We start from the raw sequence: 14,499 nt of genomic DNA, 5'->3' as shown, positions 1-14,499 counted from the left end.
GAAGCTGTTTGTTGACCAGACTTGGTGATTGTGTGTGTGCGCGTGTGGTAATTTTGCCACATCCACTGGCAAAACAACAGCAAAAACATCTGCAACTTACCACAAGGTGTTTTCTTAAGTTAGAAGTGGGCTGAAAGTTTTGGCAGTCACAATTTAAGAGCTGCATGACAAAGCTGTTGTTTTTTGGGCTGTAAACACACTCGCGCGGGTGTTCTCCACCACCCCCCCCCTCCAAAAGGAGTCATTTTGATTGGCTCGCGAAGGCTACGTGCGCCGTCATGTGACTGCTTTGTGTCGTCTGATTGGTGGAGTCAAATTACAATAGTGTTCACGATTGAGTGGCGCAACGGGCGCCCTATGCGGAAGTCGAAGATGGAATCTAAAAATAGATGCGCACGCAGGAATGGATAAAGGTAGCGAACGGCATATCGGTCATTGTAACGGAGTATAAGTATCGATCCTTCACATAAATACTCAAGTAAAAAGAACAGTGCATTTAAAGTACTCTAACAAGTACAGTTAACCGAAAACGTTACTTGAGTAAATGTAATGGTGTAAATGTAGCGCGTTACTACCCGCCTCTGAGAATAAACCCTTGCATCTTACCCTGAGTCAGTTTATGTAACATTATATATATATATATATAAATTAAAAAAATACACCCTAGACACAACGTGGAATTTTTTTATATTTAGTTGTTTACCCTCAAAAAGCGAAACTGGTCCACGAATCATCACCATGGTAATGAACAAAAATACAACACACTTGGATTCATTGTTTTATTGAAGCCGGGGATACGATAAGCATTTTCCTCATCTTTATCGGCACAAGAAGCTAGAAACCACATGGCAGCTTAGAGGCTAGAGAATTGTTAAAGTCGTACAATCAAATTCTGAATTAATTCAGTACACCAAGAGCAGCCATTTGAATGCTTATAAGGTCCTGACATCCTGAATAAAAAAGGACAGATAACAGAAGCTTGTAGTCTCATAGATGACAGCTGCCGTTAGTGGTCAAAGGCAATTCATTAAAGTTGTCAAGCGACAGTTGACTTCAGCTGAAGCCAGGGTACAAAAGTTACATCAGCATATTATTCAATATTGGGAAAGACATCCAGTCATCACAAAAAATATGTGCAATTATTGAACCAAGCAGCAGGAGGGCACTTCATTCCTTTTACCGAATTTACAGCTCTGTGACCAAGGTTAAATCAGTAAGCATGGAGTGACATTTTAAAACTTAACAGAACGTGACGAATTGGCAAAACTGTAGTTTAACCCCCCCCCCCCCAAAAAAAACATTTTTAGGCTGTAAACATGCAAAAGTAAACTTGGGCAAATATGACAATGGATATTAATTTGGGCCATCTTCAAGATGTCCAAAAATATTCACTGCACAATTTCAACACAAAATAAAAATCAAAAAGATGGTATTGCTAGTTAACCACAGGGGGGTACCTTCCAATATGTAAGCAACAAATGCAGATAAATAATGCTGTTTTACGGTGTCGATGCATCACTAAGAGCGCAAAAGGCAAGGCGAAAAAGTATGAATTCTGTCTCTTTAACAGTTACAAAAGGAAACTGATTCAGGAGTCCAAGGAAAAGTGCTTATTTCAACATGTTCTGATCCTGGTTGTTGTGGAGGTGTGCTTCATCTGCTGCACACGCCACATAGTCACGCACAAACCAACAAAAACAGGTTAATTTTGTTCAAAAGTAATCAGTGTGCAATTGTATCTTCTCACAACATACCAGATCACCCACGAACTTATCTGAACACCAATATGGTTTCTGAAACCCTAAATGCAATTTAAGGGGGGTTCCTCACATTTTTATTTAAAAATAGTTATTGGAAAGGGACAGATATATGTATGGTGAGTTGGTAACTACAAATATAAAAAGGTGGTAAATAATGAACACTTCAGTTGCGTCTTATTGTCCTTTCGCTGCTAGTCTTATATAAAGGTCCTGTATTTTACCAAACCAACCTTTTCTAGTATTTGGGACATAACATCGTCTCTATGGTGCGTCAGTAAACGTGAAATATTAATTAAAATCATCCACGCATTCCTAAATTCCTGGTGTTTTTTTTTTTGCTGAGGGCCTAAAATCATGTCATTTGAATTTCTCGAGCTTATCTACGTCACTAGCGAAGCGCTCCGCCTTCCCTTTCTGCTCCGGAGCCAGCACTGTCAACTTAACACTGTTCTTTTACAAGTGGGTCTTCTACACAGAGGCAACCAATCAGAGGAAAGTAGGTGGTCTTAGCCAAAAATGAACAAAGCAAATACAAAACTGGGTCAAACGAAAGTAGCGGTCAGAGGGCTCTTTTCTGGACACTCTTATGACAAAACTTAAATGAAATTGACACTTTCCTACTAAGTCTGTGTTCGAGGGTCACACTATGGAGGGCTAATTAGCCCAAATATGGGACCTTTAAACAAGCAGCTGTTTTCTTCAGATTTACCAAGTCTTGTGCGAAAGTGACTGAAAAATAAGTTGCTGTCATTAAATCAACAAATATGACAGATGATTTGATGAGGTACAACACAGTTAGCACTGTAGAGTGATACTGGGAAGGCAGGGTGTAGTTTGAAGGCAAAGGTCATTTTAGGGCACTGAAGGGGAGACTAAACAAAAAGGGCAGTGATTCATCTAGTCCTTTTGTAGAAACGGAATGTTTTCTCTGAGAACGGAGAATGAGGTGTATACAACATTGTGAAGAAGGGAAGACAGTAGGGTGATGTTGGAACACTGAATTGGAAGGGATCCTATTTTGTTTCAAACCACAGCAAATCATTGTGTTCTGGCTCTGAAAAGTCTGGGTTACATGAAAGTTTGAATGTATTAGATCCTTTTATCTTTGAAACCTCAACGAGGTCACAAACTTTTTTTTTTCTTCAAAAAAACAAAATAACCACAGGCTTGATCTACATGAACAAAAACGTAAATAGAAATAAATTATTTGGATGACAAGAAATGGACTAAAACCTTTCAACCAATGGCGCTACAGTGCAATTCCTCTCACATAGAAAAGCGACTCGGCTGTTGCATGAACAGCTAGTGTATGAGGCACTTTTGGGAGTTATAGTAGGAAAGATGCTGCCCAACCCTCTTCCAAATTATACACACCTGTCACTAAAGAAAATGTTCTGTTGGAGCCTCAAAGCCTTGTCAAATGCCAACTTCGTTAGTCAAAGAGGCAATCGCCAGGATTTGGAACTGAATGGTATATACAGAAAATAAAACCTGAAGAGATTTTCTCTGGTACCTATTTACAGAATCCTTCGATATGATTAGGGCGATAAGATTATGCTATCAGCTATCCAGATTTTGTCACATTTATTTCATGGTATCAATAGCATTTGAACATGCCGTGTGTAGAAGATTATTTCCTTAAACAATTAAATGGTGTGCACACAAATAAAAAGGAGGAACTTTGTATAAATACATCGGCAATAACCCCAACATTTTGTTTGCAAACTAAATTAGTCTGCAAACATCTGAATTAAGTTTCATTACAAATACAAAAGTGTAAATAACTTTTCAATTCCAATCCAATTCTTTCCATGAGATAAGCTGAGCGAAGGCCAGTGTGTTTCCACTTTTAAACCCACTGAGGAGTGTTTTTTCCCCCTCCTTTCTTTTTAAATATACCTCAGCTACTGGGAGGCCTGCAGGCCAGTGTATCAGGCTCGCTGCCAGTGTGGGTGTGCACATTTCCATACATTTCTCCACAGACAACCTTGGCGAATAACACTGAAAGTGGAGAGGACTCTTCCGCACTATCATCTTGTTAACACTTTCTTTACCATCTCTTGCACCAGAACACCAAAACATCCGTAGTGTCCCAAACGGGTTTTGGTGAAACCTGCTCTGTGTTCTGACATAGACGTTGAGAATTTGGTCAATTGTTTACGGTCACATGTACATTTGAATTTCCATTATTAGCGTGGTGAACAATGCAGCTCTTTTTGTGGACTTCATGCTTCATTCTCAGTCTGCGGCGGTATGTTGTTGGCTGAAACCATGGGGTCCTGTTTGCGTGTCATTCGGTCCAATTCAGCCTGGACGTCAGTCAAACCCGGCTTCTGCCCTTGGAACAAAAGGGAGACAAAGCCCAAAAGTAATCTCCTGTAGCTTCTGTGTGCGCTCATAAAAAGCAAGCAGATGAATGGAGGTTGGGAGTTTATACTATCCCATGCTGAAAGGTTGTGGACTTGCTGCCATAGTTAAGACATGCAAAATGAATCATCAAGCAAAGACAACGTGCACATGCATTATTCTTTCAGCTGGGACAAACCTGGAAAAAAGGGGACATTTACTGGTCTCAGGATGAGCTACGCATTATGCTTCAGTAATTTGCTGGGTGCATTCTCAGTTTGTGACAGGTACATCTCAATAAATTAGAACAGTGTCAAAAACTTAATTTAGTTATGTAGTTCAATTCAAAAAGTGAGACTCAGAGATGCACTACACACACTGAGTGGAATACTTCATATTATTTTTTAAATACATGTATAATTTTGAGGATTATAGCTAACAGCAAACGAAAAACCAAAATTCACCATCTCTAGAAACCAAAATATGGCAAATTAAGAAACAATGGAAATTATTTTTAATGTATAAAGTAATTTAGTGAATGAACCGTTAGTCCCGGTTCCAATCGGTTCTCGATGCCCAGCACTAATAATTTTATGTGGCCCATGAAGGAAATCATGTGCAACGACTTCCATGATTCTTGTTAAAATCTGTACCAAAATTTCAAATTATCATTAGGCTTTATACAATCAGGATTTTTGGGGTTGACCACCGATCAGCGAGTTTAAAAAACGATAACCGATCCAATTACAAGATGGAGCAATGTGTCTATTTAAATTTCATTTACTGTATATACTTGTGTACTGTATACTGAGTATCTTCAAAAGTATGTTCTATTCAGGTCATGTATTCTAATCAGTCAGCAATTACAACATGACAGAAATAACGGGTGCTAACTTACTAACACTAAAATACTTTATTGTAATTCAATTACTTCACACACACTTAAACGTTAGAGCACGATTCGACATAGTGCTAGCACTAGCTTGCTAGGCTACATAACGTTTTGTTGCCTGCTTGAGAGCAGTATCGTATTAAAAGTATGTGAAAATACCTCAAGCAATCCTTGAATTAAAGTCCTCTCCTGAGCACCGGTGACACACCATTTTGTTCTTATAATACACACGACGCGATCCATTGTTGTTGTCGTCGCCATGGTAACGAGTGTATCCGGTCGCATTTCAGTTGAGATAAAGCCCAGTGATTGCAAAAGACGGGATGTGGTGGTATCAGAATACAAGATTTTATTGCAGTAGTCTGACATAGTGCAATCGTGAAAGACCAAATGTGTCTTGTGGTCTGATCTGCGAATTATGTGTTGTCTGTCTCAGAAGTGTTGTCTGTCACACACCGCCGTTGTTGTTTTTTTTTTTTTTTTTTTAACTATTGGCGGTCAGATATTTACAGTACTACGTCAAAAGACACAACAAGGCAAAAAATAAACTAGCTTTTGGATTCAAATATACTGTACAAGATGGCGACAGAGTAAATGTCATTAATTGGATCGGCAAATTAAGACATTAAAGCCGATAAAATAAAAGAGCATAAAATGCTAATTATCGCCCGATACCGATCAAGCAAATCAGATCGGTGTAAAGTGAAATTATCATATGTAATAAATAACATTGAGATATTGAAAGCATTTTTTTGTTACCAAACACCTTTAACCAGTAACTTGGACAATAGTTAAACGAACTGTTATATGATTTCAAAACTAGTTATCCATCAATTTGTTGTGTATATGTAATAATATGATTAGGTGATGAAACATTTACAGTTGGAACGGAAGGTATTCTCACCCCCTTAAATTTTTCACTGTTATATTGCATCCATTTGGTAAAATCATTTAAATTCATTTTTTCCCTCATTAATGTACACACAGCACCCCATGTTGACAGAAAAAAACTGAATTGTTGACATTTTTGCAGATTTATTAAAAAAGAAAAACGGAAATATCACACAGCCATAAGTATTCAGACCATTTGCTGTGACACTCTTATTTAAGTCGGGTGCTGTCCATTGCTTGTGATCATCCTTGAGATGGTTCTACACCGGGTCACTGATGGTGTAGTGGTACACTCGCCTGACTTTGGTGCAGGCAGCGTGGGTTCAGTTCCCACTCAGTGACGATGTGAATATGAGTGCGAATGTGCCCTTTGACTGACTGGCGACCAGTTCAGGGTGTAGTCCGCCTTTCGCCTGAAGTCAGCTGGGATAGGCTCCAGCGTCACGGGATAAGCGGTGTTGAAAATGGATGGATGGATGGTTCTACACCTTCATTGGAGTCCAGCTGTGTTTGATTATACTGATTGAACTTGATTAGGAAAGCCACACACCTGTCTGTATAAGACCTTACAGCTCACAGTGCATGTCAAAGCAAATGAGAATCATGAGGTCAAAAGGAACTGCCTGAAGAGCTCAGAGACAGAATTGTGGCAAGGCACAGATCTGGCCAAGGTTAGAAAAAAATTCTGCTGCACTTAAGGTTCCTAAGAGCACAGTGGCCTCCATAATCCTGAAATGGAAGACGTTTGGGACGAGGGGAGAAGAGTCTTGGTAAGAGAGGTAAAGAAGAACCCAAAGATCACTGTGGCTGAGCTCCAGAGATGCAGTCGGGAGATGGGAGAAAGCTCTAGAAAGTCAACCATCACTGCAGCCCTCCACCAGGGCAAGACACATGAAAGCCTGCACGGAGTTTGCTAAAAAACACCTGAAGGACTCCAAGATCGTGAGAAATAAGATTCTCTGGTCTGATGAGACCAAGATAGAACTTTTTGGCCTTAATTCTAAGCGGTACGTGTGGAGAAAACCAGGCACTGCTCATCACCTGTCCAATACAGTCCCTGACCTAGACCCAATTGAGCATCTCTGGAGAGACCTGAAAATGGCTGTCCACCAATGTTCACCATCCAACCTGACAGAACTGGAGAGGCTCTGCAAGGAGGAATGGCAGAGGATCCCCATATCTAGGTGTGAAAAACTTGTTGTTGTTGTCCCAAAATAACTCACGGCTGTATTAGCTCAAAAGGGTGCTTCTACTAAATACTGAGGAAAGGGTCTGAGTACTTATTGGCTGTGTAATATTGCAGTTTTTCTTTTTTAATAAAATCTGCAAAAATTTCAGCAATTCCATTTTTTCTGTCAATATCGGGTGCTGTGTGTACATTAATGAGGAAAAAAAGAACTTAAATGATTTTAGCAAATGGCTGCAATATAACAAGTGTGAAGAGTGAAAAATCTAAGGGGTCTGAATACTTTCCGTACTCACTGTATATAGGTTCAGAGTCACAACGACCCTCTGAGGAAGAGCATAACTACGTCATCCGCGACAAAAATGAGTTATACATTATATCACGAGTGTCAAAGTATTGAAATAAATGAACTTCTAAGATAATATAATTTATTGAGATGTACAAGTATTTAACTTGTATCAAAAAACCCAGCAAGCTCTTTTCGGCCAGTATATTAAGACTATCCGCCAACAGTTAGTTGACCAATTTAGAATGTAGTGTTGGAATATAAAGTGTTACATTAATGGGACTAAATGTTTGGTTCATACAGGCTTCCTCCTCTTCGCATATCAGAAGGTCAGCATAGATGTCTTTTGCAAATCTCTTTTTTTAAAGATTTGTGTTTATGCTGTGGCGATAAACCTCCACATAGCAAATGTTTTTTTCCTATCGAACATTTCATCTGTTAAGAGTTAATCTACACAAAAGTGCTATAATATACACTCACACACACACAGTCAAACACATGCGCACACACAAAGAATGGGAATATCTATCAGAGGTGACAGCTTTGAAGTTGTTTGTACCTGTTTTTTTGGCAGGGCCTTGCACCCCAGCTCCAACAGCTCCACTTCCAGGGCTCCCTGGGGATCCCGTCTTTTTACTCAACAGACTGTTGAAGAAGTTGGCCAATACGCCCTCACTGGCAGCCCCAGCTATGGGAAAATGTGCACTGACTTTAAATGCCAAGATCAATGATCTCTCCTTGACTTGAAAATTTTTACAATAGCTATAAAATATTTTATGCACAATACTGAGCTGTGGTTGGTCTTGATGAATTTTCAAAATCTGTAGAAAATTGTTGCCATGTCTTTCATCCATCCATCCATTTTCTGAGCCGCTTCTCCTCACTAGGGTTGCGGGCGTGCTGGAGCCTATCCCAGCTGTCATCGGGCAAGAGGCGGAGTACACCCTGAACTGGTTGCCAGCCAATCGCAGGGCACATATACAAACAAACAACCATTCGCACTCACAGTCACACCTACGGGCAATTTAGAGTCTCCAATTAATGCATGTTTTTGGGATGTGGGAGGAAACTGGAGTGCCCGGAGAAAACCCACGCAGGCACGGGGAGAACATGCAAACTCCAAACAGGCGGGGCCGGGGATTGAACCTTGGTCATCAGAACTGTGAGGCTGACGCTCTAACCAGTCGTCCACCGTGCCGCCTGCCATGTCTTTAACAAGGGGAATTCATCTCCATCAACATCCTTTACCAGCAGGAACAACAAAATCTGTTATTCGCAGTATAAACGTCATAAATCTAACTTGACCAAATATTGGGATGTTCTTCCGAGCTGCTGTATTTAGTGATATAGAAAAGAAAACATGTATTTTTAATGGTGGATTGAACAGCTCTCTTGGGGCATTTTTACCAATCTAATTGTTGTAGCTTCGCCACTCTGTGTTTTTTGCATAACTGTTGTTGATTACTACTTGCCACTTATGTGCTTGAGGACTCTGCACCATTTGCACAATTGTTATAGTATCAGCATTACCACATTACCGGTATCCTTTCATTCCTCAATGACTCTCCGTACTTGTGTTTTTTTTTTAATGTCCTAAATGTATATTCTGTCATAATGGCTGTTGGTTGTCATACTACAGTGGCTCCACCTACCAGAGACAAATTCCTTGTGTTTTTTTTTTTTTTTTTTTTTAATCATACTTGGCCAATAAAGATGATTCTGATTCTGAAGTGCTTAAGTTAACTACTACTACTTAACATTTTACTAACTACCTCTTGGGGACAGTATTGGAATGACAAAATAATTATTTTAAAAAAATGTTTCTGGAAGATTTAACATTGGCAAAAGTGGTCAAGTAAATATGGAACAGCTGATAAAGAGGTCCAGGTTTTGAGGGGAAAAAATAAATTTTGTTCATAATCATGTTTGAATATTAACCTTTCATGTTGGCATCAGGCTTTTTGACAGCAGCCATTGGAGAACCACTGGTCAAAGTGGGCTGGCCAGGTCGTCCTGCAGGCCTGGGAGAACCTGATGCTGTCCGTCCTGGAGATTCCTGCCTCACAGAGCGAGAATGTAATCACTACCAGTGAGCTGGAATGATCTAGTAATAAAGAAAGGGGGGGGGGGGCAGAGTTGCAAGAGTTCTGTTGACGACACTTACGGTAGCTCCTCTTGTCAGTGTGGCTGGCTGCTTTGCTAACAAAGACTGCAAAAACAAAAATAGTTTAGTAACCGCATAACTCTGATGTGAATTATGCAAGATGTGGAAAAATAGGCCTGACCACCTGTCTAAGCTGCAACTGTAATCTTAGGTCAAGTCATAAAACATACCTGTTGTTTCATCAGGAATACCTGCTCATCCTCAGCATTTATCTCCTTGTCATGCACCAGCTATAAGGAACATGGAAATTAAACACTTCAACCTCAGATCTTAATGACAAAATATTATGAGAAAACAGACACTTAGGTCTGGAGTAAAAATTGCCATACCTTTCGAACTGGAGGTTTAGTGATAAAATCTTCGAATGGATCTTCAGGTCTGACTGTTGTTAGGTTTTCATGCAAAATGCAGATTTTCTTGTCATTATCCCACCCTGATGGACTACAAGAATATAATAAACACTTCTTTTTTACTTTGTCTTTAAATTGTGCTCCTAAAAAGTACTCTGTGCCTAGCATTACATTTCATGAACAAGAATATAGTTGAACAAAATGGTTAAGGGGTCTGCTGAAATGTTCAATTATGAAGATGGGTACCATTAAGACAACAAGACCGAGTTATGCCTGGATCAGACTACAAGACCAATTTAGTCTTTCGCTATTGCACTATGTCAGACTACTGCAATAAAATCTTGCCATATTCTCAGTCAGACAGTGGTAACACTACACAACATTTATTCCAATATCACCGTATCCCGTCTTTTACGATCAATGGACTTTATCTTGTCAAATCAAACACTGTCGGGGAGACGTGACCAGAAAATGTGTGACATTTCACCGAAACCGGATACAACCGTTACCATGGTGAAAACAAGTTTTCAAACAATGGATCACTGTAGCAATGTCGGGAAAAAAAGAACAAAAAGAGGAAAAACAACAACAACAACAACAAAAAAAACTTGGTGTTACCGGGTGCTTGGGGGATGCCGTTTTGGGCTATCCATTCAAGGATTGGTTGAAGTATGTTCACATACTTTTAAAACGATACAGCTCGCAAGCAGGCAACAAAACGTTATGTAGCCTAGTAAGCTAGTTTTAGCACTAACGTTTGTACGTAAACATGCCGGCGTTCTGTCCACTCATCCTCTTAAGCTTCGGTAAACAGTTTGAGTACGGAAATGTTGACAACAGCGTGCAAGCACGTTGACAACGGCAAGCACGGGAGACCTATTGGTCAAGTGTCAATTTCTCACTAAATACATTTCCAAAGGTGCTATTGACATGAAAATTCCCAGATGTTGGGAACAACGCAAGTAATCCATACATAAAAAGAAAGTAGAACAAATAAGATCAGAAATTAAGTTATGTCTAATTAATGTGAAATGACACAGGGAAAAAGTATTGAACACACCAACTGATAACGAGTTACTTCTTCAATCCAACAATAGTTACTTTTGCATCATCAATGTCTCTCACCAAATAGTAATTTGTAGCTGGTGATTCAAACTGAGAAGAGTGCAGTACCATTTAACCGAGACCGCCTTTTTTTCCCAACCAGAATTTTCATTTTGGTGTTGTAGGGAAATCGTAGGGCCAAATCGTTGGTCATGGATAATGTCACACTACAAGAGGTTTTGTCGTCTGGGAAATTGCCCACGACAGCTAATTGGGCCAATATCTGGGCTAAAATCCTGTAGTCTGATATAGGCATTAAGAAAGAGCGATGGGTATTTTGAGCTTCACTTACATAAACACTGCATCCTTCTCCACTACAAGGGCAGGATTGCTAAAGTGAAAATCATACAATTTATGTACAATATATTTATAAAGCAGATCTAGATTCTTTTCCTCTTTGGCTGAGGTGTAGATTAGACCAGCTCCATCTGTTTAGTTGGCTTAAGGTATAAAGTAGGTTGGAGTAGAAACTACAAAGTAAATTATCAGGAGCGATATTAACAACAAAATGTTTGAAGGATACATTGTAAGCAAAATTGCCTAATGTGGGACTGGATGAAATCAAAGTGCTCTTCTCTGTAGTCATGCTCCTTCTCCAATACACTGACTGAGTCACACTGTGGATTTGAGAGAGAGAGAGAGAGAGATTTATGATACATTAATATCATAAAATAAGCAGAGTCAAAGGGCATATTTTACATTTGTTATATTGGTAGTAACAACGGCGTTACAGTAGGTTCAGTGGTGAGCTGAATCTTGTGCAACAATAGCTCATGGATTAACATTGCTTTTGTATGGCTGTCATACTTTCGAGGAACAATAAATTACAAAAATTTGTGTTTTTCAGGGGCCGACAGTTCCCATAACTAAACCAAAGGATGGGAGAGTCACTGACAACATTTCTTGCATGTTTAAGGCAGTGAAAAGTTATTTTCGGCCAGTAAATTATTTTCCAAGTGGAGTGAAACAGTTGTTTCACGGGCCTGTGTGCTGTAAAGGACTTGCTGTCCACACTGTCATATCAATACTGTGTAGTCATGGGATGGTCTTCAATCTTCCGCCTTTAAGCTTACTTTGCCTTTCTGAAACCCCTTTTGAGCACATTTAGAAACTTATAGCGCCACATGAATCGGTTACTGCAAGTCCCAAAACTGATTTGGACATATGAAGTTGTCCATCTTAGGGATGTTACATATGGATGTGCTTGTAACAAAAACAGTATACTTAGAGTTCTCCAAAACATTGTGTTAAAAACATCAGTGGAAGTTCTTCACACCATACACACACCCACCACATTAAAAGTTTGATAAAAGTCATGACAGAAGGGATGGTGAAAAAGAGCAGTACAGAAAATGGAAAAAAATTTTCTTGACTCCTATGATGATATGACCAAAAAATGAGATCTTGATGAACAGCGCCCCCCCCCCACCCCCACCTAAAAAAAAGAAAGAAAAAAAGGCCACAGCTAGCATGTGAAGCCCTGCTGATAGCAAAGCACCTTCATCTGAAGTCTGCCTGGAGGTTTACCAAACAAGAATAGTTGCTTTTAATAGAGGGCGGTCTCTCACAAAACGAAACGCCCAAGTAAAAGCTTGCATCAAAACATACCCCTGGGGAGGAGCGGAATTCACACTATTAAGTGAATGACTCCTCATGAGGGTTTAAGAGCCCATCCATAAAATACAGCAATGGAAGAGGTTGCCAAGATAATACAGAGGTATTTTTGGCTTAACACAGAGATGTAAAAGATGTTCCAGGAGAACGTCTGGAAAATCATTTTAGGCAGTGAGGAGTCTGTGCATAACTAAGAAGATTTCAACAGATTGATTAAACCTCTAACTTTGTCTGAAGGACACTTGGAGGAACTTGCAATCCACATAAAGCCTTTGTTGTGGGGCCCAGTTTTATAGAGGACATGATACCCAAGTGTTAAGGCTGCATTTATTCAAGTTTGTGGCTGCACAGAAAACGACTGATGATGCTGAACTGTCTGAAGTGCATGCCAATTACCATAATTATATGACCTCGTATAATAAACGACAATTTTTCTGGACAACAGATCACTACGGACTATACTGTATGTGTATCAAGGATAGTATATGACACAGGATCACCCTGGCTGCAATCAAACTGACTTTTGTAATTCGAGGTATTGGTCTTGGTTACTACTAAGTATATTGTACCTCAAAGCCCTTACCTTTGTGCAAACTATTAGCACTGGAATGCCTAGGTTGTGCATGAGTGTGTTGTCCCCAAGTGGTAACACAACAGCCTCATCTTCCCCTGCCGCCGGTGCCCGTCTCTGCGGCGAGGCAGGGGTGGCATCCTCCGGTTCTGCATACTCCTGGAACGCTTTCACCACTTAAGGCAATGGCAAAGAGGAGAAAACATGAGCTATGATACATTTGAGAACACAACTTTTTCTTAAGCCCTCTAAACATCCATCATAAAATGTTAAAAGGAAAGAAAATTATTTTGACTTATGATCAAGATCAACACCAAATACTGTAGTTTCATTGTTATAGGACATTATGCAACTTTCCATTCCTCATTCCTTCCTTCATTTACAGTGGTGGGAAAGTGTTTGGCCCGTTCCTGATCTTATTTTTTTTGCATGTTTGTCACACTTAAATGTTTCCCATCATGAAACAAATTTAAATATTATTCAAAGATAAGTAAACACAAGATGCAGTTTTTGAATTAAGGTTTTTATTAAGGGAGAAAAAAATATCCAAACCTACATGGCCATGTGTGAAAAAGTGATTACCCCCCCCCCCCCCCCCCCCCATGTTGAAACATAACTATGGTTTATCATACCTGAGTTCAATTTCTCTAGCCACACCCAGGGCTGATACTACCACACCTGTTCTCAATCAAGAAATTACTTAAATAGGACCTGTCTGACAAAGTGAAGTAGGCCAAAAGATCCTCAAAAGCTAGACATCATCCCGAGATCTAAAGAAATTCAGAAACAAATGAGAAAGAAAGTAACTGAGCGCTATCATTGGAGAAAATGTTAAAAATGCATTTCTAAAGCTTTTGGACTGCAGTGAACCACAGTGAAAGCCATTATCCACAAATGGCAAACCCGTAGAACAGTGGTGAACCTTCCTAGGAATGACCAGCCAACTAAAATTACCCGAAGAGTGCAGCAACGACTCATCCAAGAGGTCACAAAAGACACCACAACAAGATCCAAAGAACTGCAGGCCTCACTTGCCTCTGTTAAGGTCAGTGTTCATGACTCCACCATAAGCAAGAGACTGGGCAAAAATCACCTGCATGGCAGAGTTCCAAGAAGAAAACCATTGCTGGGCAAAAAGAACATTAAGGCAAATCTAAATTTTGCCAGAAGACATCTTGATGATCCCCAAGACTTTTGGGAAAATACTCTGTGGTCTGATGACACAAAAGTTTAACTTTTTGGAAAGTGTGCACCCCATTAAAGTAACACCGCATTTCAGAAAAAGAACATCATACCAACAGTAAAATATGGTGGTGGTAGTGTGATGGTCTGGTG

At 39.8% G+C, this 14,499-nt stretch overlaps 1 protein-coding gene across 2 annotated transcripts in view; it reads right to left on the bottom strand.

Moving 5' to 3' along the window:
- Positions 1 to 765: 765 nt before the first annotated feature.
- Positions 766 to 14,499, bottom strand: part of dync1li2 (dynein, cytoplasmic 1, light intermediate chain 2) — a 19,984-nt gene continuing 6,250 nt past the window's right edge. The window contains exons 5-13 of one of the 2 annotated variants that reach the window (XM_061763813.1): positions 13,177 to 13,340; positions 11,503 to 11,596; positions 11,272 to 11,407; positions 9,855 to 9,966; positions 9,696 to 9,755; positions 9,526 to 9,570; positions 9,300 to 9,417; positions 7,921 to 8,049; positions 766 to 4,093 (exon numbers count right to left, since the gene is read on the bottom strand). In XM_061763813.1, coding sequence (XP_061619797.1) covers positions 4,077 to 4,093; positions 7,921 to 8,049; positions 9,300 to 9,417; positions 9,526 to 9,570; positions 9,696 to 9,755; positions 9,855 to 9,966; positions 11,272 to 11,407; positions 11,503 to 11,596; positions 13,177 to 13,340 — 875 coding nt within the window. In that variant the 3' untranslated portion in view covers positions 766 to 4,076. Of the gene's footprint in view, positions 4,099 to 7,920; positions 8,050 to 9,299; positions 9,418 to 9,525; positions 9,571 to 9,695; positions 9,756 to 9,854; positions 9,967 to 11,271; positions 11,408 to 11,502; positions 11,597 to 13,176; positions 13,341 to 14,499 lie in introns of both variants that reach the window. The other variant, XM_061763804.1, reaches the window with a different exon arrangement.

Source organism: Phyllopteryx taeniolatus, chromosome 2 (assembly GCF_024500385.1).
Source record: "Phyllopteryx taeniolatus isolate TA_2022b chromosome 2, UOR_Ptae_1.2, whole genome shotgun sequence".
Taxonomy (NCBI): domain Eukaryota; kingdom Metazoa; phylum Chordata; class Actinopteri; order Syngnathiformes; family Syngnathidae; genus Phyllopteryx; species Phyllopteryx taeniolatus.
Note: the sequence above shows the minus strand (reverse complement) of the source record. Positions and strands in the feature narration are given on the sequence as shown.